Genomic DNA, 24,500 nt, shown 5'->3' on the forward strand with positions numbered 1-24,500 from the left:
AATCGATTCCTCCCACATTAGAAGCCAGTCACAAGCCCTGATTGAAGACCACAAGTTTAATGGACTGAGAGCCTGGAAAGGCACAGAGAGTGACCGGGTCGATTTCTGAATTTACTAAAAACTAATCCCCAGCTAGAGAAGTAAAGAAAAGTTACATCTGTCAATCAAAACAAAAGCTTCAATGCTTTTCCATCGGTGAGGTGGCAGCAGTGGACCCCCTGCCCATGAGCACACCCCACTTACCCACAGGTGTGTCCTCGTTGATCAGCAGGTAGGTGTCAAAGAAGTAGTTGATGAAGTAGGGCAGCCGATTGCCATGACCTGGAAAGAGGACAAAAGCCAGGAGTTACTTCCCTGGCATGCCATGCATGGGCCAGCACAGACGGGAAAGGCTCAGAAATGCAGGAAGGGGACCAGACTCCTGATGGAGAGGGTAACTCCGAGATGGAGGGCAGCAGCAGGACAGAAAGCACCATGAGGTCCCCCATAGAAGCTGGCTGGGAATTCACTTTTCCCTACAGGCCTTTTTGGTTTAGGTATTTTCCTTAGCAACATGGAGGCAGAAGGGAAGGGGGAAGCAGACAGTGCAGAGACCAGGAACATCAATTACTGTTTTAGTACATGATTAATACCTTTGAGAGCCTTTCACCTTGTCAGCCACCCCAGCAACCCCCACGTGCACCTTCCCTTTCCCATCACCCCGATCGCCCTTCCCTCTAATTGCCTCCTTTCACCTTTAATAACCAGGCTCACTTCTTTCCACTCCCTTTTTATGGGAGCTGCAAGCTCTGAGCCTGCCCCTGGACCGCAGCCTCATTAGGTGACAGAGTCAAGTGCAGAGCACGTAGAACAGCTGCAGCCTGAGCCAGGGAAAGAGTCAACCAGCAAAGATCTACTGTACAAGGGATGCAGGGAAACAGGTGGCAGGAGAGAAACACAATGATTCTCCAAGAAGCTTTGGCTGAGCGTGCTCAGCATCCCACTTTCAGAAACAAGAACAAGACCAAGTTTCAGCATCTCCTTTGCCTGCCCAAGCTCCCCAGGGAGGGAGATGCTCCTAAGACCTTTCAAACACAGGTCCCAGGCGTGCATCCAAGCAAACCTGCTCAGGGGCACATGGGCACAGGTTGGGGGAGCAGCCTAAGCTCCTTCAGGGCTCCCTGTGTAACAAGACAAGGATTTGCAGCACTGCCCTCTTTCCTGAGGCAGTAGGTTAGTTAAACACCTTGAGAAGTGGGAAAGCACTGGAGGCAACGCTGTTGCAAAGGCACATTTAAATCTCAGCTTCTGGAGTTAAGGAAAGAAAATGAGAAGGACCCTGACAAAGTGGGTTATTTTAGAGCTAATGGCATCTCCGGGGGCTTCTGAGCACACCCATCACTGGCTGCCACGCTGGGGCCAGCAGGCTCTGAAAGGGGCAAACAAGGCTAAAACACCCCAAGCAGCCCTTGGCACAGAGGGCTCTCTTCTGCAAACCCCTCTATTTCAAAATACATTTCTTAATATCACAAGTAAACTAAAAATAAATAGCACTTTCCAGACCCAGCTGCAGCAGGTGCTGGGAGGTTTCCAAACCACCCGGCACACAGGATCTGTGTGTTGAGAGAGAGGAGTGAGTGGCACCTGAGAACTGGGAAATGCTGAAGGAGAGTCTGAAGGCAGGACACTGCTTTGGGCTGCAAATCCCAGGATAAAGAGCAAGGCTGTCACTACAATGCCAGAATTCCGAAGGGCAACATGTGATGGGAGGAGGTGGAGAGAAAGCAGTTGGATGATACAAAAATATAGGTCACAGGATGAGGTGCATGCTGTGATAAATGGAAGGAAACCCTCCAAAATAACAGCCCTGTCCCCCTGGCCAATCTCAACACCCAGCCATGGCTACTTCCAGCTCCCCCCACAGCCCAGACCACTGCCAAGAGCAACATCCATGGAACGCCTTCAGGAACTTCTCCCTGGCTCAGATGTGACCACAAGCTCCTACCTCCATAACCTGAGTGCTGCCAAAAGGTTCTCAGCTGCTCTGCAAAACACAAGGCTCCCACACATGTCCTGCTGCCTAGTTCAGGATGGCCAGGAGTTTTCCTTTCACATTCAACCAAGAGCTATCAACATTTTGTTGGTTTTGTTGACACCTGTCCTTTCACAGAGATTAATTTGGGAATCACAACCACATGTCCTAAAAGCCAGTTCATGCTTTCCCAAAGGCATCATTGTGATCCAGCCATCATCTAACTTCATCTAATGGATCAGCAGCTGGATTTTCCTTATGGCAGACTGTCAAAACCACCTGGCTATACCCTGGGATGTAACATCCTTGTAGCCTGAACAGAACGAGGGGTTCCCTCAGCACAAGAGGACATGGATTTGATTAAGCAGGTCCAGGGGAGGCCATGAAGGTGCTTCCATCCCTGGTAGTGTTCAAGACCAGGTTGGACAGGGCTTGGAGCAACCTGGTCCAGTGGAAGGTGTCCCTGATGATGGCAAGGGGTTCAGAATGTGACAATCTATAAGGCGCCTTCCAAGCCAAACCAAACAGTGATTCTAACACAGCTCTTTGCACAATGGCAGAAAACCATCAGCTTATCACACACTTAGAACCCTTTACTGCTCCTTCACAAGTTGCCAACAGACCCACAGGGATCACAATAAACATTGTTTTGATGTCCTGGGAGATTTTCTTCCCTGCAGGTGTGCCTTTCATGCCTGCTCCACGTAACTCCTGTAAAACCTGCTGCTTCTTTGCCCTCCAGAGTCAGCACTCACATTCTTGACCACTGCTGGTGTCAGAGCATGGCAAACCTGGACCTGTTCTTCCACTTAGCATCCCTTGGGCACTCCTAACCTGAAGGGATGGAGGTCTCTGCTCACCTCCGGCAACTGCAGCAGGAGCCAGGTAGGAGCAGGGAGATCCCAGTGCCATCCAGAGCTAAACCAGCCTCTTCCAAACACTCCAAGTCCACTGAGGCTGCACTTGTGCATTTACCCAGCTCATCACTTTGCCAGGAGCTTGGCAAATCTCCTGGGAAGAGGAGCTCTGTCACCTGCAGTCCCCAGGGAGCATGGCAGGGCATCCACACAATTCTCCCTATCCCAGGCACAGGAGCTCTGCCAGCACTTGCTTATCAAGGAGATGACAAACGAGCCCTGGGCAGGGTTTGGGAGAGAAGGACTGGAACACTGCTCAACTGCAAGTCTCTAAATTCCTGTTTCCATTGCTGTCTCTCCAAGGCTTTACAGTTTGTTATTGCAATGAAAGAGCAAGTCTCCTGCTGGGCAGGTAAAACCCACCATCCCACTTCCAATGGGACACACAGGACACTTGTGGGAAGTGATCTCTCTAGGGGGGAAAAAGGACTGTTGGGTTGTCTTTTTTACTTATTTTTCCCCTTTCCAGAGGAGTGACAGGGCAGTTACCCAGTGAGGTTACACTTGATCCAACATGACACCAGAGGGAGATTGACTGCGCTTGTCAGTCCCAGCTAATGTCATCCACTGACTGCTTAATCAGGCTGCCAATCTGAGCAAGCCATCTTGAGGCTTCGGGAGGGGAAGAAAGGGGGGGGAAAAGCCTTTATTCCAAAGGGCACAGTGCTATCAAATGGACACAAACTTGCTATTGTTTATCAGCAAAAGCCACACTGGCAAACTCCCCCCCAGCCACCCTCTCCCCCACCAGCACCCAGGGGTTTTAGGCCATTCATGTAACAATCCCAATTTTCACGGGGCTTTGCTGTACATTTCCAGCACTTATGCACCCTGTGATACGCCAAAATCTGTCCCGAAAGGCGCATTTCCTACACCAAAAGGCTGTTGTCCCACCAGCTCCCTGCCAGAAGCCCCTGTGCCAGGGCAGACCCAGAGCATCAGTGGGGAGAGCTGACTGTGGAGGCTCTCCCAGCCCACAGCCCTGTCTTCTCTCCATCTGGAATGAGAAAAGAGGTTTTGCAGCTCAGAGAGGAGTCACTTCCCCTCCAGCATATGCCAGCAATACCTCTGCTGCTGAACAGCTAACAAGCTTCTGCTTTCCACCCTGCCTGTGATTGCTCCCTCTAAGTTTCTTTAGGTTTTATTTACATAAGTTGAGCTCGTGTCACATCCACCATCAGCTTTGACTTGGTGAATCCACATCTTTATGTTGCCAAAGGCTTTCCAGTGAGATACACCAGGAGCATCTACCACTGCTGGGTCCACCAGCACATCCATCCTCCTCCAAAGCTTTTTCCAGTCCCATCTGCTCTCTCCCAGGAAGGGCCACCTGATGCCACATGTGCAGTCAGTAATGACAGTTGGTTAAAACTTGTCTGTAATAATGCCAAGGTCATGGGTTCAATCCCCTGTGTGGGCCATTGACTTAAGAGTTGGACTCGATGATCCTTGTGGGTCCCTTCCAACTCAGAATAGTCTGTGATTCTGTGACTGCAAGGAAAGTGGGAGCACAAAGTGCAAGTCCCCAGGACATTATGGAATGGACGCAGATGATCTGCTTACCCATACCAGCCACATCCCCCCTTCACCTCATTAATGCTGCTTTGCATATTCATCAGGAGGCCACAAACACAGCAATTATTACCTTTGTACCTTGCAAACATGAGCCCTGAGCAGGAAGAGAGCCCAGGACAGACAGCAGGATGACTTACCCAGAGAGACCAGCTCCAGGAGCAAGAGGAGGAGCAGCAAGTTGCCAGCAGCAGCCTGACCCTTCATGGTTCCTGTCAAAGAACAAAGGCAGTGTCAAGTCCAGCTCTTCACGGCTATGACCTTTTCATGCCTCAGTGCCCTGACACCATAGGGGACACTCAGGACACCAACACTTTGTTTCTTGGGTCACACAGCCCCAGGCACCCTCCTGACAGGCACCAAATTGAAACCAGGATTAACCTGGTGCTGATGCTCCATTTTTAATTTCCCACTTTCCGAAGGCTCCTCCTGTGTGAGGGGACAAGGCACGGCAGTCAGGACAGGAGCAGCCCCAGCTGAGAAGAGCTGCTCCAGCACTGAAGGGAGATGCTGAGGGTAAGGAAGAGCTGCTGCAACCCAGCGAGCTGTCAACACCAGGATTTAAGATGATTTGGCAGAGCTGCACGGGAAGCTTGACCCAGAATCACTGGAGAGGCACTGGATTTGGGAGGACAAAGCAGAGCCCCTCAAACCTCTCCAACCACCTGGGTGCCTGCAGAACAGGCACTGCGGGAGCACAGGAAGCAGAGAGGTTGGCAAATGTGCCTCTGCCTCCCAGATTTCTCCAGCTTCCCATTCAACACAGCAAAAGGCTCCCCACGATGAGGCACCAGAACAAAACAGTGGCAGGAAGCTGCACACACAGCCACATCCTCACTCAGCGTTCAGCCCATCACATCCAAGGCTTCTTCCAACCCAATCCCACAAACCGCAGCAAAGATCCCGCTCAGCAAAGCGAGAAAAAAAGTCAAGGAAATTCATACATGTGGAAAGTCAAAGCAAAGTCAAGGAAATTCAGACATGTGGATTTTAAAACATCCCACCACAGAGGGAAGGATAAATCACACACATTACACACAACATACAGGGACAAGGAAACCCCTGGGAAGCTCACACAGAGCCTGAGGCTGATGGGACAGCCCAGTGACCCATCTCTGAAGCTCTCCATGTTTCTGTGGGTGCTGTGCAAGTTGTGGGGCAGTGGAATGTTCTCCCACCAGTTCAGCACATCTGTGCAGCAGCAGCCAAGGACAGAGAGTGGAGGTGACAACCAGCTTTGGGTGCAGCAAGCACAGAGATGAAACTCCAGTTAAAACACATAAGCAGCTTCCACTTCAGATCAAGGGCTGGCCAAAGCAGAAAGGGCTGAAATGTGTAATAAATCACTCTTTCAATTCACCAAACTAAGCAGGGACTCATTACACTTGTGATTGGTCATACACACAACAAGTTTTGGTTCATCTGGTGCTCACGGCACTTGGAGAACAGACCACTAAAGCAACAGACCTGAATAAGCTGTTGTGATGGGTGTGATTCCCCCTTGTGGAGCATCCAGACAGCCCATCTCTAAACCCAGGGTACCACCTTTGCCCATCACCTGTGGAAGCACAGAATGGTTTGGATAGAAATGGACCATAAAAACCACCTAGTTCCAACCCCTCTGCCATGAACAGGGACACCTTCCACTAGGCCAGGTTGCTCAAAGCCTCATCCAGCCTGGCCCTGTTCAACTTTTTTCCTCTCAGTTTACCTCAAAAGCAGCAGTTCAGCCTTCCCTTCACAGCATCCTGCTCTATATGGACTAAATACCACCTGAGCAGGCAGTTATCCCAACACATGGCACTGTGCAGGGCACAGGCTGCAGATGGAGGCCAGCTAAGGGGGGAGGGTTCTGTACCCCACTACCCCCCCTAAGAGATTCATGGGCACCCTCATGGATGCTCCTAAAGGACCTTCAAAGCAATAGCTACACATACTTTATTTTTACTGATGGATGTGTCAAAGAAGACAGCTCATAACAATTCTGTCACTGCAGAAAGGGCCTGAAATTCTAATTTCTTCAGCTATTTTGCTATGAGAGAATCTCTGGGAGAAAAGGTCTGTGCCTAGGCAAGAAAAATGGTGCTGTGGTGTATTTTGTGCATCTTCAGGTATTTCAGTGCAAACTTCAGAAGACATCTGGGGTCAGCAGGGGCTTCACTTTCAGGTGAATTATACCTATCTCTCCGGAAAACAGGGACAAGGCAGGAGAGTTCAAACCTCCATCCCCTGACAAGCTTTTGATTTGAGTGCTCAGTCGCAGCAGAGCATCCAAAAATACAGTTTCTAAACAAAAAAATTACCACTTCCCCTGGAGCCAGGCATCCTAACACACCCTTTATACCTTTAGATCAAGCCAACAAAAGCAGAATAGGTTCTTCCAATAAAGAAAAACACCAAACATATCAATTTTCTGCGTTTCAATAAGTTTTGGTGAGGAGAAAATCTCAGACATTGACATCTCTGTTTCTCACCCCTGCATCCCCCTGGCCAGTATCAAACCTGGGGTGCAGAGCCCCAGCTCATGGGGCTGCAGCCAGAGAGGACGTGATGGAAATGAGTTTCTCTGCCTTCTGCAGTGCCAAAATGCCACTGAGGAGAACACTGACATTCTTCTCAAGCAGCACCACTATCAGCACAAGTGAGAGGAAACATTATTTTCCAGCTTCACAGCCCATGTTTGAAAAGCAACAGGGCAGTGGAAAAACAATTTATGTGATCTAGAAATAAAGGCAGTTGACAGCATCCCCTTTCGAGTGCCATGATAAATCTAAATATTGTATATTCCAAGTCAGTCACTTCATTATGTAAGTAATTGCCTGAAATGTCATTTTGATTTTCTCTGTCTTCATTAATATTGAAGCTCTTCACTGGTTCTCTGAGATGGTTCACTCAAATATTGCAAATTTAAGGAACTGGATCAAGAAGTCTCTGGGGAGAACTTAAAAATTGTGACTAAGAGCATATTAAATTGCACCTTTTGCCTGAAAGAGGCTCTTTGGAAGAAGCATTTGGTGTGGCATCCAGCATAATAATGTCCCTGGGCAAGTCATGCCTGGGAACTCAACTGTTGCCTCCTGGCTGCCAGAGCACTACTGTGAAACCAGAGGTTTCCCAGCTGCTCCCCAAGGCACACGGAACAGCAGCAGAGCCTCAAACAATGGAGAGAGGTGGGAATGGGAGGAAACATCACAAATGAGTCCAGGGGCTTGGAAATTTAGGAATCAACTCAGGTCAAGCAGAGGTTTCTCAGTCTGCTTTCTCCAAATGCCTTCCTTTCCAAGCCCAGGAAGTGGCTTTTTGCTGCTTAAACAGCATCACTGCTTCCTTAAGCAGGGCGAGTCCCACCTGCCTGGGGACAGAGGTGGCCCTTGGCACACACCCATCCCAGCGGTGCTCCAAGAGCTTCCCACCATCTCACCTCCATGAAACACTGGAGATGCTCCCACTGCTCAGACACAGGCCATGTATTGCTCTTGGGGGTCCTGAAACATCAGCTCCAGGGCCCTGCACCTGTACTGGTTATTTTTGAATGCACTGCTGGGGCGCTGGATACAAGAGCAGCTCCACACACAAAACACTTCACAGCCTCCATCAGAGCCATGGATTCGGAGCTTGGCTGGCAGGGATGCTCCACATTCCAGCTGCTGTTGGCACCTTTAATCATGCTCTGAACCTCTGGCCCCTCTCCCCCCCACCTGGTCTTTCCTTCCCCAAACAGCACCACGGCACTTGCGCCTCAGGATTTACAGCATCAGCCTCCCTGTTTGCTGTGCTGCTCCAGGAGCATAAAGAAGAAATGAAAGTGTAAATCAAAGCGTCTCCCAAACGGCTTCCATGTGAGAAAGTTGGCTGTGCCTTCCCAAAAAGGCCCTTTTTCCAGTGATGAAACACAAATGATGTTCCCCAAAGAGGAGAGCCTGGCAGGCAGCACAGCCCACCCACAGGATTGGCTCCTTTGGAGGTGAGGTGGAAGTACCTGAGGTGTCACCAGGATGCCACCACATCCTAAGAATCCACCCAGTTTCCTGGCATGCCAACCTGCTGGAAGGCAGGAGGGCTCTGCAGAGGGACCGTGACAGGCTACAGAGATGGGTTGATTCCAATGGGATGAGGTTTAACAAGGCCAAGTGCAGGTCCTGCCCTTTGGCCACCCCAATCCCCTGCAGCGCTCCAGGCTGGGCACAGAGTGGCTGGAGAGCAGCCAGGCAGAGGGACCTGGGGGGACTGAGGGACAGGAAGCTCAACAGGAGCCAACAGTGTGCCCAGGTGGCCAAGAAGGCCAATGGGATCCTGGCCTGGATCAAAACTAGTGTGGCCAGCAGGCCCAGGGCAGTGACCCTTCCCCTGGACTCTGCCTTGGGGAGGCCACACCTTGAGGGTTGTGTTCAGTTCTGGGCCCCTCAGTTGAGGAAAGAGATTGAGGGGCTGGAGCGGGGCCAGAGAAGAGCAAGGAGGCTGGAGAAGGGACTGGAGCACAAGTGCTGTGGGGAGAGGCTGAGGGAGCTGGGGGTGTTTAGGCTGGAGAAGAGGAGGCTCAGAGGTGACCTCAGCACTGTCTGGAACTGCCTGAAGGGAAGTTCTGGCCAGGTGGGGGTTGGTCTCTTCTCCCAGGCACTCAGCAATAGGACAAGGGGGCACGATGGGCTCAAGCTCTGCCAGGGGAAATTGAAGTTGGAGAGCAGAAAAAAATTCTTTACAAAGAGAGTGCTCAGGCATTGGAATGGCCTGCCCAGGGAGGTGGTGGATTCTCCAACCCTGGAGGTTTTTAAGGTGAGACTGGACGTGGCACTGAGTGCAATGATCTGGTAATCAAAGTGGGGTTGGATTAAGGGTTGGACTTGATGATCTCGGAGGTCTCTCCCAACCCAACTGATTCTATGCCATCCATGATTATTCTCCCAAGCTTCCTCCATCACTGTCATCACCTTGGAAGAGTGGCCAGCAGATGGTCCAACCACAAAACACACATCGAAGAAAGCACCCCTGGGATCCTCTTTGGCAAAGTGCATCACTTGGCATCAACCCTCACACCACAAAACCATCACTCCACTTTCCTGGCTTCCCCATCCCTCCGTTCCTTAAAAACAAGCACCACCAGAAATTCACCTTTTCTTACTAGTATTGCCTCTTGCCCACGGCTTTACAATAAGCAGGATTCAAAAGGAAAAAATTACAAGTTAATTTTGATTATTTTTTCATTCCCACCCCCATATTGGCATGAGCCATACCCAAACCATAATTCCCAAAAAATAACAAATTGCAGAACAGGGTAATCAGAAGTAAATTGATATTGATAAATAAGCTTTTCTTTCGTGCGGTAGGTGGTTTATTTTAATCTAATGAGTTTTATATTTTCTGAGCTTTCAGAGTCCATGATGAAGAGCCATCCGCGCTAGAATTACAAAGCACTTTGAAATATTGTAATTTTATGGCTCATTTTGTCAGGACTCTTGAAAATGAGATTTGTTCCCAGTGAAAAAATTTGCCCTTTTTTTTCCTCCTATTCCCTGCAGCGAGGGGAAATAAAATTTCCTTGTTAAATAAATACAGGCCAGGATATTGGTGTGCACATGGTGGGGAGGATGAATGTCCACAGGGAATAAGGGGCACAGCTGTTGGTACCTGTCACAACCCACTAAGCCCCGAGGTGATGCTTGCAGGAGAAAGAGCATTTTCCACACTCTTTCTCCTTCCTTCATCCCAAAAGTAAAGCTGAGGTCGGAGACAGAGGTGTTTTCTCCCCACATCCCACCCAGCATCGATTGGGGTACTCAGACCTTGTTTCCTCCAGGGAAAAAGCTGGGGCTGTTACTGACTAACAACCAGTAACACCAAAAAGTTTCCAAACACTTCCACTAGTTTACCTCCATTTCAAAACAAGGACAGGAGTGGAAACATTTTCTCTGGGGTTTCCAGAGGTTTGCTTTCCAATAGGAAACAAACAATAGCTGCAAGAGACATTAACACATTGTTTAAACAAAAACCCAAGTCCAGAAGAAAATGAAGCCTTTGAACTTGTCAGTCCATGAAAGAGATTTGTCTAGGTTGGAAATTTCATTGTTTTTCAAAGTCATTACCCCAAGATAACTCCAACAGCTACCCAAGCAACATGCAAACCCCACCCCACAGCACCATAAAACTGTAGCAACCCCAGAGAAAGTCAAGTAATGCATCCAATTCACTTCTGCATCCATGCAATATTAAAATAACACTCTGAGAGCTTCAAGAAGGGGATCCCCATTCCCTGCTGCATCAGTCTCTGGCACTCATCTCTCCACAGCGAGGGCAGCACCTTTCTTGGGAAGGCAGAAGGGGAGATTCCCAATTTATTTCTTATTAAGTGGGGCAGCACTGACTCTACAGAGTCTCCAGCACTGGCTGTCAGTCACCACAGGCATCACAGCAATCATTTTCCATCACAAAACTTCACTTCAGCTGGAAAAACAGCCCCTAAATTAGGAGGAAGGCTGGGATGGGGCATGGAAGACCAAGCCAATAGGCTCCTGGCTCTCCTGGGCTGCACCAACACAGAGCCTGGCACATGGAGGCAACACAGCAAAGCTGCAGAGCAGATGATGCTAATGTGGGATGAAAAGGTGGAAAAGCAGCCAACAGCAACAGAGCTTGGCTTAAAGAAAAAAAAGAGGGAGAAAAAAATGGAGAGGGGGAAGAAGGGTGGGAATTCTTGCTTTAGGAGAAAGTAGAAAGCTGAATGCAGTGAAGTGACACACACAGTCTGGTCTCACAAGACAGGAACCTCTCTCCAGGCTCTTAAAAAATATACAGAAACGGACAAAGTGGCAAATGTAGGGATGCCAATGGCCTGACTCCAAAGCTGCTCAGGAATGGGATGCCAGACACTTTCTTCTTGTGTCCTGCCTGGAAGGAGAAGGCTTCTCTCTAACTGAAGGTGGGCAGCAGCCTGGCTGGACTTCCAAGCACTGCCATCAAAACGATGCAGGAGAAGTGTCCAACATCCTCAGGCTCCCACACATCATTTGCGAGCACGTCTGTAGCACTGCCACAGATCCCGGGGCACTCCTGCCTGTGCTGCTTCAGATGCACCTGGTTTGGGGGTTTAAAGGGATAAAAGAAGGGAGGACATGTGTGAAGTGGAATTAAAGAAAAAAAAAAATCATGTGCTGGCAGGGACTGGCACAGCACCTCCCTCCCTGCCACGTTAAGGTGCAGCTTTCAATGTGAGCATCACCTTTATGCAGCAGGAGGGAGCACGGTGTGAGCTTTGCCCTAAGAGGTCCCCCCATAACAGCATGAGCCATGTGATGAAGAATTCAGCATCTACCCCAAGGGCAAGCCATCAGCATCAGAACCACCAGCTCCTCACAATCAGTTGCCTTTCAAAGCTCTGCCAAAGAGGATGGGTGAGTTATTTAACTCCACATCCCTTGGTCAACACTCAGCAGACACCACTCCAAGCCCAGGCCCCCGGCTGTGCATGTACCTGGGATCTCAACCCATCTTCTCTGCCTGCAGCTGCTCCTAAGCTCCAGGCTGGGTATTTACATCACTAAAAAGAACCAATAAAACTGTTTGCTCAGTATTATGGTGACTGGAATGGTGGACCTTAAAAACAGAGGGAAGTAAGGATCCTTCAGAGGAAGGGGCAGGGGGGAATATAACAACCCTAAGAAAATCCAGGAAAAAAACCTTCATGCTGAGTAACCAGAGCTGCAAAGGCTCTCAGGCCATTTCTTGCCTCGTCCAAATCAAGAGGGAAGTGTCCTTGCTGCTTCCACACAAAGCTCACTTAACTTCCAGGGAGAGGCACTTTGCTGTTCCAGATCTTTTCAAGGCCTGCTGGCTGTTCCAGCCGATCAAAGAGAAGCTTTACCTGATGGAGCAACACCGTGGGCACGCTGGGGCTAATCATTCACTGGCAGGAACTGTAGGAGCAGGGGAAAAATGAAGTGGCAAAGACAGCAAAGGGAAAGGAAGATGGGGATACTTAGGAGGAATCTCCCAATCCCAAACAGCAGCCCTGGAGAGCAGGGATGGAATGGAAAGACAAAGGCACTCAGCAGAGATGAAGTTATTTGGATTAATGGCAGCAGTTCATCACCAGTGACAGACTTGTTCATGCAAGACCCAAGATATGGCTCAGGACCCACAAAGCTGTCCAGTCAATCTCCTACATGCCCTTTCCAAGAGTGCAGCAGCCCAGGGTCCAGCATATCCCTCTGTTTCCATCAGGAACTTGCCCCAGTGCCTCTCTCTCCCCAGTTTACTCCAAGCAGGACTTCTTTCTCCCCCAGAGAGCAGCTGTAATATCAAACACACAGATCAGGGCAAAGCAATTCAGGCTCTGGTAGGGACACTACAGCCCTCCCACACCCAGAGAGTTTCCATTGCAAGATACATCCACCAAGGTCCTTGTTCCCAGGACACGGGTCCAAACAGAGGGAGGGTCCCTGGCAAAAGACACCACATGTGCCCAGGATTGCCACTCTGGCAGTCCCTGAAACACCATCCAGTTCCATCTCCCTGCCATGGGCAGGCACATCTTCCACTATCCCAGGTTGTTCTAAGCCCTGTCCAGCCTTGAACAGGGATGGGGCAGCCTGTGCCAGTGCCTCACCACCATCACAGCCAAGAATTTCTTTCCAGTAACTCATCTAATCTTCACCTTTATGGACAAGCCACCAGGCTTCATAACTAAATATTTCCTGCCCACACTTACCAACACTTCAAGTTCAGCACACTGCACATCACAACCCACAGATAAATGTTATTTCAGCCCCTGCCACAGCATCCTGGACCTGGCAGGATCCAGGACATCTGCAAGATTAGGGTGAGTCTTAACCACAGGGATTCCCCATTTCTTCCCTTTTCAGCTGCAGAATCTACACACTGAAATAGAGTTAGATAAAAATGTAAGAACAAAGGCAGGAATTTTCATGTTTGCAGGTCTTGGACCATTAAAGACTCAAACTAACCCTATTTCTCCTGTAACTTTATTAAAAGTCTTACTGGAGGAAGCAGGACATTGTAGTGAAAAAAAACATGGAACTTTAAGTTGCACATGGAACCGTTTATGCTGCTAAAGCAAAGCTCCAGCTCAATTAGCCTGGCTGCAATAACCCCACTGCAAGCAGCTGGAATGTTTTACACCCTAACAAGAGGCCACAGACCCTCATCAAGCCAATCCCATATTCTAAAGCTTCTTAAATTCAAAATTAATCTGTGTTCCAGACCATCTGCATAGAACATATAAGAAACTTTGGAAATTAAATCCTTTTTAAGAGGTCCTTGCCACCCCTGCTGCTCTGGGGCTGTGCTCCAAAGGGGATTGCAGTGCCCTTTTCCTTTGCATCTCCCCATCAGGTCAGCAGAGAAGCTGTCATGCCATGGACATTACTCTGGAAATTATTGCAGCTGGGCAGCAAAAAATGGTTTTGTTCTGCCTCCATCCCTGCTGTATCCAGGGGATGCTCCCGGGAGGGACACGCAGCTCTCTGGCACATGGGCTGGGTGCCCTTCCCAAGCTCAGCTAGAGCAGCCCAAGCTCCAGAGCTCCCACCTCTTTCATACATTGTTGCTCCCACTTATCACCAAAAAAAATTAAAAAGATGGGAGCACATCAATTTTTACAGCTTCCCACAAAGAGAGTGTTTTACAACCCGGTCTTCAAACAACACAATGTATTTTTCACTACACGATCTTGACTTGTGCTACAAAACCTACAGTTTGCCTTCTGAAACAAGAGAGCTTTGTGCCGGGGAGGGAGGAGGGTGGTGAAGGAAAACGGAATTACAAAGGGATTTCTCCTCCCCGAGTTCCTCAGGACAGGAGAGAAGGAGAGACAATGATAAAACTCACTCCGTCAAAACACCCACCCGCATTTTCACAAATATGAGTTTCCCATGGGAATACTTTAACTCTCCCTTCTCCAAAAAAAAAAAAAATTAAAATATTTCAATGGACCAGCTCTATGCCGAGGCATCCCAGGCTGCTGCAGGATGCGCCGGGAAGATCCCGGGAAGGAGCCCGGCTTGTTGCGCGCAACCCCCGGCAGCTCTGCCAGCCCTCCTGACCCCTCGGATATCCCTCCTGCCCAGGGAATCTGCTGCCAGACACGGCTTTTGCCCCCCATTACCGGAGAGAAAAAAAAACCCAACAAATCAGCAATAAAGAAAACGTCCCATTCCAGCACCCCCCTCCGAGAAAACACTGATGGAAAAGAGAGAAGCAGCAGTTTAGGGAAACGATAGCGGCTGGCAGGGCGGTCAGGAGAGCACGTATTTAAAGCAAAGTGGATTGCAGGTTTTGCGGGAGATGAAGGAAAAGAGCAGCAAGTCAAGAATCGGGGCGGGGGGAATCTCAAAGCATTTTCTCAAAACGCTCAGGGCAACTTCGGCGTTTTAAAACGCGGTTTTCCTATTAAATAATGTTTTGAGGGGTTTAAAAATCCCCCCGCTCCCATTGCGGCTCAGCCCCCACGCGCGGCTGCGGCGCGGCATTCCCACGTCTGGGAAGAAGTTCAGCCCCGGCTTATCCCAGAAACTTTGCAGCTTCTCAGCCAGCCCAAACTCCAAATTAGAGCCGGGAACGGGGGAGGGAAGGGGCATCGTGCTTGCCCCCTCGGGGGGCAGGACACCAGATACCATCATACATTTATAGCATTATTTTGGGGAAAAGGGGCGAAGGGTTGGGCTCCCCCGCTCCTGCCGCTGAAACCACCGCGCTGGGCGATTCCCCACGCCCCAAAATAACAACAATAATAATGGCAGGGCTCACCCCAATAAAGCTGTACCCGCGGCGAAAGCAAATCAAGGGGGTCTGGAAAGGGGGACCCCGCGCAAAGCCGCCCCCCAGCAAAGGGAGGGGAGGATGCCGGAGCCTTCGCGCATCCTCCTCGCCCCCTCCCCAGCCCTTCCCAAATAAAGAAATACACGAGGAAGAAGGAAAACCGGCGGGGCATTACCTGTGGTGGATGTGTCGGAGCCCGGTATCAGCGGCGACCCCCCATGCCCCCCCGCCGCCCTGGCAGCCGCGTGAGCCGCCGCGGGAGGAGGAGGAGGAGGAAGGGGAGGGGAAGGGAAGGAGCCCGAGAGGAGGTGGCGCGGGCGGCGCAGCGCCCCTTGCCCAGGTATCGGGGATTTCAGCGCCCGCTCCGGCTCCCCGCCTTCTGAGCGCTCCTTGGGGACTCCCAGCCCCCCCAAATCCCGGGCTCGCCCCCCAGATCCCGGGCTCGCCCTCCCAGACAGCGGTTCCCTCTTCAAATACAACTTCAGCCCAAGGCAGGCGCTGATGACTCAAAGTTTAACTCGGCCTCGGTGGTTTTAATTATTTTTGTTTTCTCGTCAATATTATCATCATTATTATTATTTATCTGCCCTCTGTGCAGGAGCAGCTGGCAGGTCCCGGAGCACGTAAATCATACATGAAGCAGGAAAGCGATCCGGGCACGGCGTGCCAAGAGAGCCGCAATATCCCTCCCGAGCTCCTCTCCCGCGGGCACCCGGAGCCTCGGTTTCCACAGACACCGGCTTGTATTTGCCACGCTGCCGATCCACATTTCCAGCTAACCCTTCCTGGCATCACTCTCCCCCAACCCTGCCCTCTCCCAGCTTTCCTAGTCCTGGAAGGACATTTCTGCCCCAGTCCAAGACCTCCCTACAAGAAGCTTTAGGGAAAACAGCCAAGTCCCACTCCCTCATCCCATTTCTCGCCTTCTTGGAAGCAACACAGCCACAAAAAGCCACCTGCAGTGACAGGAATCCTCATGCCAAAGGGGTGACTCCATGTCCTTGTATCCCACAAGGCTCAGGGTCCTCCCCTCCTGCACCCACCAGCCTCCCACCATGAGAGGCTTGGAGGAGCTTTAACCGTCCCACTGGACCTCATCACAACCGGTTTTAATTAGAACACTAAACAAGCGCAGTTTGTGCTGCTAAAGCCCATCTTTGAGCCTTGCTTGGGAATCACAGAATGGTTTGGGTTGGAAGGGACATTAAAAATCATCTCATTCCAGACCACCCCACCGTGTGCAGGGACACCTTCCACTAGACCAGGTTGCTCCAAGCCCCATCCAGCCTGGGATACAAGGAGCCTTCCCCTCCACTCACCTCAGCACCACTCCTTCCACAGCATCGGTAGGCAAATACCTCTGCAGGAGCTGGAGGGGGTAATTAAGCCTTTGCCCCTTTGAGCAGCTGCTGCTTATTAAGCAATTAGCACAGCTCCTGGGCTGATTGGTTTGAATTGGGCAGAGGTCTGCTCCTGGTACTCTCACCTCCCCCCCATCCCAGAGCCCCACTCTGGCACAGCTGCAGCTGCTTTGGGGTTAATAACCAAAGGCCCTGGCAAACAGGTGAGTGCCATGAGCTCTAATGAAGGTGCTGCAATTAATTCCCGCCAATCACACCTGGGCTGGGTTGGGTTTGTTAGGGAATTGCCCTTTAGATTGCACTAAAGTTGGAGGTCAGGAGGAGGGTAAAGGGTCAGATATTACCAATATAACCTCTGAGCATCCTGCTGAGCTTATCCCACCCTGACCTGGGGGGGGTTATCTCTCTGGGATCTTCATCCCTTCCTTGCTGTCTCATTGGCACACAGCCAGGATACTTACACAGTGTTCATCCCAGCGACATCCATGAAGTCAGGGAACTAATTAGGGGAGGAACCAAAACAAAACCATAAGTTAAGCAACTTGAAGACAGGTTTCTGGCCCAGATGGCTGTAGCTGCTCCGACTTTGTACAAGTGATGTCTCACTTAACTTGCCTGATAAATTCAGGTCAGGGTTTCTATTTAAACAGAAGCACACCTTTCCTGTGCCTAATATCTGCCTGGTTCCTATGCCTTGGCTTCACACCACGGATTTTTGCACACATCCTGACTCATTTGAAGATGTGTCACCTGTTTTACATAAGTCAGCTCTAACAAAGCTGAGTTCCTCTTGGTCTGTGGGTCTGCTCGGGCTCCTGGTCCTATTCCCAGTGGAGTACAGGTTGCAGAATTTTCCATGGAGGAGGTGAGGGAGGACTAGTGGGATTTCAATGCCCAGGTTCACAAAACCCACAGGAATTAAGAAGTATCTTGTGATCTGTACCTCCCTGTCAAGCCTGGTTTAAATCAGGCAGGAACAGCAATGGCTGTGTGCAGGCTGGGACTCAAACCAACTCACTGAGCTGATATTCCCAAGCTCCCATTTGGAAAAAGCCGCTTCACCTCAAGACCCAGCCTGTTGGGCATGTGCCTTTTAAAAGGCTCATAGCTGGGAAAAGAAGGGAATAAAGGAAAGTGATGCATTGTGAGCAGAGGGATGCTCCCAGTTGCTACTGGGATAGGAGGCCACTATAATTAATGCCAACCCTGAAGCAGGGAGTTGGAGGGCTGGGATAACCACCCTGCTATCCCAGCCATTCTCCATGGTCTCATTACTGGGAAACCTGATTTTTTTGGAGCCAAATCCTGTGACCTCCCCTCTCCTCCCTGCCTGTGAATGAGGAGCAGCTCGGCAGAGCCTTTCACAGCCTCCTGGCACCACTCACTCAACCTTGAAATTGTACTGCAGGGCTTCTCCCCTGCTCATTTTCCATCTAACTACAGAACATTCCTGCATCCAGCTCTCCCCACAGTGTGTTACTCCTCTCTCTGTCCTCCCCAGCCATTCTGCTGTGAGGGACGGGGTCACTGCTTGTCTCCAAATAGATAAAATATCATATGGAAAGTGGATAAAATGTGGACACATGCAAAATCCTGCCCCACTAAGGTATTGAATTATCTCTGCTTGCCATGGGCCACATACTCCAGGATCTGCATGGGCATCAGCTGCCTGACAACCAGCCCATGCAATATTGTGCCATCAGTCATTTCCTCACGCCTCCTTTTTCCCAGGAATCTCCCACAAGATCCCTTCATGTGCTTCCACAAACTGCCATCCCTTTTCTTTTCTTTTTTTTTCCCCAGTGAATAAAACCTGTGCAAAAGTGCTGGCAAGGTTTTATGCTCAGCACATGCAGCCTGGGCCCCTTACTTTCACTTTTTGGGGGAGAAAGTGATGTTGTGCCCCCAGACCAGAAGCCCCCTGGAGATGGTGGTATCCTCAATCTCCCATGGCTTTCCAGCATCCCACAGGCTGAGACAGCAGCATGAGGAGGCAGCTCCCCCCATGCTACTCTCTCACCCAAGTCACAGAATTAATTTGTACAGCGGTCACAGAGTTTTCTTTTCGACCACCTGTGCTGTGGCTGACAGTGAGCTGGCTTTTCCGGTGTGAAATTAATTTCCAGGTCCATTTCACACAGAATTTTAAGGCCAATATTAGGATCATGCTGTTTGTTTAGGAATTTATGAGTGAAGGAGACTGGTGAGAAAGCTGAGCAAAGTTAAGGGTTTGATGGAGCTCTCTCTCTCTGGAGAAGAAAAGCACTGAAAAAGCAGCTGGGTTTGGTTTCTTTCCTTTAGAAATATAGATGTACTGGGTTTCAAATTGCATCTTTGTAAGGTGATAGTCCCTCTGGAGAGGGGAGGAAGGGCAGGAGCTGGGCACCCCTTTGTAGCACATGTCTGATTCTGTGGCATCATTCACCAGCTCATGTTTACAGGTGAGACCAGGTGAGCTACCCCTGGGCAAAGCATCCCCAGCTGGAACAGGGAGTGGGGCTACACAAGGTGATAAGAGTTGGCAAGAAGGATCAAAGTGGGAGCCCCCAAAAGCCTTGCAGGACCTGGCTGAAGCCCTGCCCTTCGAAGCACCCAAAGCAGCCTGTTTGCAGAATGGATCATCTCCCTTTGTAGCCCAAGTTGGAGCCAGCAGGACCTGTCCCCTGCCAAGGGCACTGAGAGCACCCTGTGGCCCCAGGCTGGGGGTTTTATATCCAGAGGGCTTAATGATGGTAAAAAGACCATTTGCACCAACTCTCCGTGCAGCTGAAAGTGCTTTTCACTGGCTTTTGAAACAGCCCTTGATGTGATTTCCTCCTGATGGGGAATGTGAGTGAACTTCAGTAGTAAAGAGAGTTCAGTGGTGACCCAGGAGACCTGGATCAGGGACAACAACAGTGAGAGGGGGCAGCTTTGGGAAATGGGGGATTACTACCCTGAGTCACTTCATGCCATGCACCTGAAGCATCTCTCCCTTAGCTTTTAGCCCTACTTTACCAGCTCAGGTTTTTTGCTTCCCCTTGGTTTATTCTTTCTTCCTCAGCAGAGGAAAAGGTGCCATCTACAGGCACAGAGAATCCATGTACAGGCACAGCATCCTACCACGGACATAACCCTCCACATCTCCCCTCCTCAGGCTCCTGTCACCTGCCATCATACCCTCGGCTGGGTCACCTTCCTTGCAGTGTGGTCCTCCAGCTGCATGTCCAGGCTGTTCCCTTTTTGGGATCAGGGAGCACCAGAGGGCTATGCCAGGTAGCAGATGACCTCCCTCTCAGGCACACCTATGTTTAACCTTCCTGGTAACCCAGCGGAGTATCATAGAATCATAGAATGGATTGGGTAGGAAAAGACCTCCGAGATCATCAAGTCCAACCCTTGCTCCAACTCCAGTCCCTTTACCAGATCATGGCACTCAGTGCCACGGCCAATCTCAGTTGAAACACCTCCAGGGATGGGGAATCCACCCCCTCTCTGGGCAGCCCATTCCAATGCCTGAGCACTCTCTCTGAAAAGAAGTTTTTTTCTGATTTGCAACTTCAATTTCCCCTGGCAGAGCTTGAGCCCATCGTGCCCCCTTGTCCTATTGCTGAGTGCCTGGGAGAAGAGACCAACCCCCACCTGGCCAGAACTTCCCTTCAGGCAGTTCCAGACAGTGCTGAGGTCACCTCTGAGCCTCCTCTTCTCCAGGCTAAACACCCCCAGCTCCCTCAGCCTCTCCCCACAGCACTTGTGCTCCAGTCCCTTCTCCAGCCTCGTTGCTCTTCTCTGGCCCCGCTCCAGCCCCTCAATCTCTTTCCTGAACTGAGGGGCCCAGAACTGAACACAACACTCAAGGTGTGGCCTCCCCAAGGCAGAGTCCAGGGGAAGGGTCACTGCCCTGGGCCTGCTGGTCACGCTAGTTTGGATCCAGGCCAGGATCCCCTTGGCCTTCTTGGCCACCTGGGCACACTGTTGGCTCCTGTTGAGCTTCCTGTCCCTCAGTCCCCCCAGGTCCCTCTGCCTGGCTGCTCTCCAGCCACTCTGTGCCCAGACTGGAGTGCTGCAGGGGATTGGGGTGGCCAAAGTGCAAGATAAAAACTGAAGGTAAAGTGACCATCCTCTCCACAGCTTGATGGGAACCAGCAAAGTGGACACAAAGGAAATTTGGTCACACAGTTGCCTCAAGGGAATCCTGGAGGCCTCCTGTGCTGTTTGCCCAGAGTCACCACTTCCAGCCCCACGTGTCTACCTGAGCTGCTTAGACTGGCTTCATACTCCTCTTCTGCCTTGCTCTGCCCTACCAGTTGCCTCTCATTTAATCCATTTTGGCTGGGTTCACACACCTGTGAATCAGATAAGCCAGGAAAATAAGAAACTGTAGGAAGAAGTGCAAATAACACCTAATTAATTCTCCCCTGTGTGGGTAAGGATAGTGGGGTGACTCCTGATCAGCTGGAGGGAGGGCACATAGGTCCATGGGGGCACTTGCACTTTGGCTGTGAAGAGCTTTTGGTGCTGTTTAAGGGCAAAAATGAGCCTGACAGGCCTCTGAGGTGATGCAATTAAAGTGAGAGGCAGGTACTAGAGAGGAAGATTCAACAGGAAGCTCCTGAGGGTAGAGTAGAGGTGCAGCAAAGCTCTACCCACCTCACCAAGCCAAGGACTTACCAGGGTGGCAAAGAGAGGGCGATGCCAAAGAGCAGAGTTAATGCCAGTCAGCCACGAGCTCGGAGCTGCTCCTGCTTCAAAGCCCCTTCTCGGGTCCCCCCCAGCCTTCTGCTTCATATTGAAAGCATTTGTCAAAGCAGACACTCCTCCCGCACTGCTGGTACCCCAAGCTGGGCAGCGCAGAGTGAGGGGGGCACAAAATCTGGGGTGGAGGATGAGCTGAGAGGGGGGTCCGTGTGCCCCATCCATCAGCACACAGGGATGGCAGAGGGATGGCAGAGGGATGGCTTGCTCAGTTTTGCCCAGCCTGCTCCGGGCACGCTGGAATTCATGCTCAGCCAACCCCAGATCCTGCACTCCCCCACCACGGCGTGATAAATTAGGAGGAAAAAGTTTCTCATCTCGGTTTGTTCTCGCAGTGCCGTCCAACAGAGCACAAGCCTGTCTAATCAGGAGCTACAGTCCTTCACCATCTGTTTGGAGCCTAATTACAAATGCAGAAAAATAATGTGCTTTACAATTGCACCAGTAAATGCTGTAAATGATTTAAATGCATGCATATGTTCCCTGCAGAATTCAGCATGCATCTGCGACTTCTTCTGCTCACATTAGGCACACAAATCAAGGGAAAAAATACCCAGATCTGACGAACAGCATGTCCCTAGGACGGTGATTTTTATCCCTTTTTTTCCCCCTGCTAGAATGGCAAACAGGGCTTTTTTGTAACAATTCATCCAGCAGCGTTTTCTTTGCTTCCATTTTAAAAACTGTTTATCACTGCTGTGTAAATATAGTACAAATTACTCCATAAAACATGTAAAAGGAGAACAGCAGCCGGGCAAGCCTGCAGCTGGCTGGCAAAGTTTCAAAGCCAAGGGTGTTTTTTTCCTCTGGGGCACCTATGGAGAGGCAGGATCAAGCTCAGCTGATCTGCTAGGGATGGTGACCCTCCCATAGCCCCCACTGAAGAGGCTGACTGCTCACATTCCATAGAATCGTGGAATGGTTTGGGTTGAAAATGACCTTAAAGATGATCCACCCCCCTGCCATGGGCAGGGACATCTTCCACCAGCCCAGGTTGCTCCAAGCCCTGTCCAACCTGGCCTTGGACACTTCCAGGGATGGGGCAGCCACAGCTTCTCTGCTCAGCCTGTGCCAGGGCCTCACCACCCAAGGGTTTCAAGCCTGCAGCTCACATGCCCATCTGCAGGAAGCTACTTCCCTGTGAAGGGGAAAAAGGGCCAAGAGCTGAAATACCTTGAAAACACCTTGAAACTACCTTTCTCATGGCTGCAGAGAGGTCAGAGAGCATCACCTGGTCTGTTGTGGGGTGACAGCTCTCCACATACTGCCCATGTACAGCACTCCCACAGTCAGTCCACCAAAGGCAATCCCGTTTCTGACCTTCAGTGTATCCTGCCCCAAAACATAGAATCATACAATCAATTGGGTTGGAAGAGACCTCTGAGATCATCAAGTCCAACCCTTAATCCAACCCCACTTTGATTTCTAGATCATGGCACTCAGTGCCACGTCCAGTCTCACCTTAAAAACCTCCAGGTTTGGAGAATCCACCCCCTCTCTGGACAGGCCACTCCAATGCCTGAGCACTCTCTCTGGAAAGAACTTCTTCCTGATATCCAACCTAAACCTCCCCTGGCAGAGCTTAAGCCCCTGCCCCCTTGTCCTACTGTTGGTTGCCTGAGAGAAGAGACCAATCCCCACCTGGCTACAACATCCTTTCAGGGAGTTGTAGAGAGTGCTGAGGTCACCTCTGAGCCTCCTCTTCTCCAGGCTAAACACCTCCAGCTCCCTCAGCCTCTCCCCACAGCACTTGTGCTGCAGTCCCTTCTCCAGCCTTGTTGCTCTTCTCTGGACATGTGAAATGCAGCAGCCAAGAGGCAGCAGAGCTGCTTTTTGGCCACCACCAAGGCGATGCTGAAGCTTAATGAGGTGGTTCCAGAGGTGCTTCCCACCTGCCACAGGGTAACAGCACTGTGTCAAAGCCTCTGCAATGCAAAGCCTGGTGTTACAGGTGGAGAGGTGGCAGCATATCTACCCTGTGGGGCACTCCACCAAGTAAGGAGAGGCTGGACAAGGCTTTGGACATCAGAGGAAAAGAGGGGAAAGTCACTTGCAACAATGGGAGATGAGTATCACTCCACAATAAAAATTCCCTTTCCTTCTCCAGCACATTTGTTTGCTATAAAGCCCCAAATATCAACACTTAACTGTTCCAGCTGTGAAGCAGGGAGGGGTAGCTGGCACCACAGAGATGAGAGAGAGGACAACCAGAGGTCAGGCATAGGCTCAGTTGGTCTCCTTTGAGTAGAAGCTGCAGCAGATGTGCCCCGTCTGCTTTTCTGCCCTCTCATCCATTCCCCTCCTGCTCCCTGGGCCCTCCTGCCTTGCTGCTGTGGCTTTGCCAGTTCCCAGCTTTCATCTCCCCTTGGCCACTTGGATTTAACTCCAAAGGCTGCTGGAAAAGGCACCATGGGGCAGTGACAGCATTGCCACTGTGCCAGGCTGCCAGTCCTCTGCAGCACTGGGGCTCTGCATCCTCCTGGTGGGAATGCCAGCAATGCCAGCCTCTAGTGCTGGGCACCAGGCAGGAATTCATGCCTGTCTTCAACTCAGTTTCACATCGTGGGCTCACCCTCATGAATTTTGCAACACCTGCATGGCTTGTTTTACAGGCACATGTGAGATGGAGCCAAGCCCTGCAGAGAGCACGTGGTCCTTCCCTGGCATCACCTGCCTTCCTCAGCTGGGAGATGGGTAAAACATCTACAACCCTGCTAGTCTCTCTCAAGCAGCTGAAGGGATGGTGTTAATTCAAGGGACAAAATCTGGGAATGCACTTTGGGGCAGGGAAGGAAGATGCATGAACCCAGGTCAGCTCCAGCCCTCCCCACACCCATAGTCTTCCTGTGGAACTCAGGTGTCCCAGGTCCAAAGCTCTTGGGAACAAACCCCACTTGTAAAGCTCTTTGAGAACTGCAAGAGAGGTGTGATCTCCATGCCACAGAGTAGGTTTGGACCCCTGCAGCATTTTTGCCAGCTGTCCCACATTGATGTTGGTGTAGAGCATCATCCCAGGCCTGGGAGCTGGGGCTGATGGCTGCATTCCTTGCCAAAGATACATCACTCATAGAATCATGAAATAGTTTGGGTTGGAAGGGATCATCTAGTTCCAAGGCCTGCCATGGATAGGGACAC

At 50.8% G+C, this 24,500-nt stretch overlaps 1 protein-coding gene across 1 annotated transcript in view; it reads right to left on the reverse strand.

Annotated features, from left to right (window-relative positions):
* Nucleotides 1-15,464, reverse strand: part of CDH23 (cadherin related 23) — a 208,272-nt gene extending 192,808 nt beyond the window's left edge. Inside the window, exons 1-3 of the mRNA XM_071564094.1 lie at nt 15,446-15,464; nt 4,641-4,712; nt 244-321 (exon numbers count right to left, since the gene is read on the reverse strand). Coding sequence (XP_071420195.1) covers nt 244-321; nt 4,641-4,707 — 145 coding nt within the window. The 5' untranslated portion in view covers nt 4,708-4,712; nt 15,446-15,464. The remainder of the gene's footprint in view (nt 1-243; nt 322-4,640; nt 4,713-15,445) is intronic.
* Nucleotides 15,465-24,500: the final 9,036 nt, after the last annotated feature.

The sequence above is a fragment of the Pithys albifrons genome, chromosome 9 (genome assembly GCF_047495875.1).
Source record: "Pithys albifrons albifrons isolate INPA30051 chromosome 9, PitAlb_v1, whole genome shotgun sequence".
Taxonomy (NCBI): Eukaryota; Metazoa; Chordata; class Aves; order Passeriformes; family Thamnophilidae; genus Pithys; species Pithys albifrons.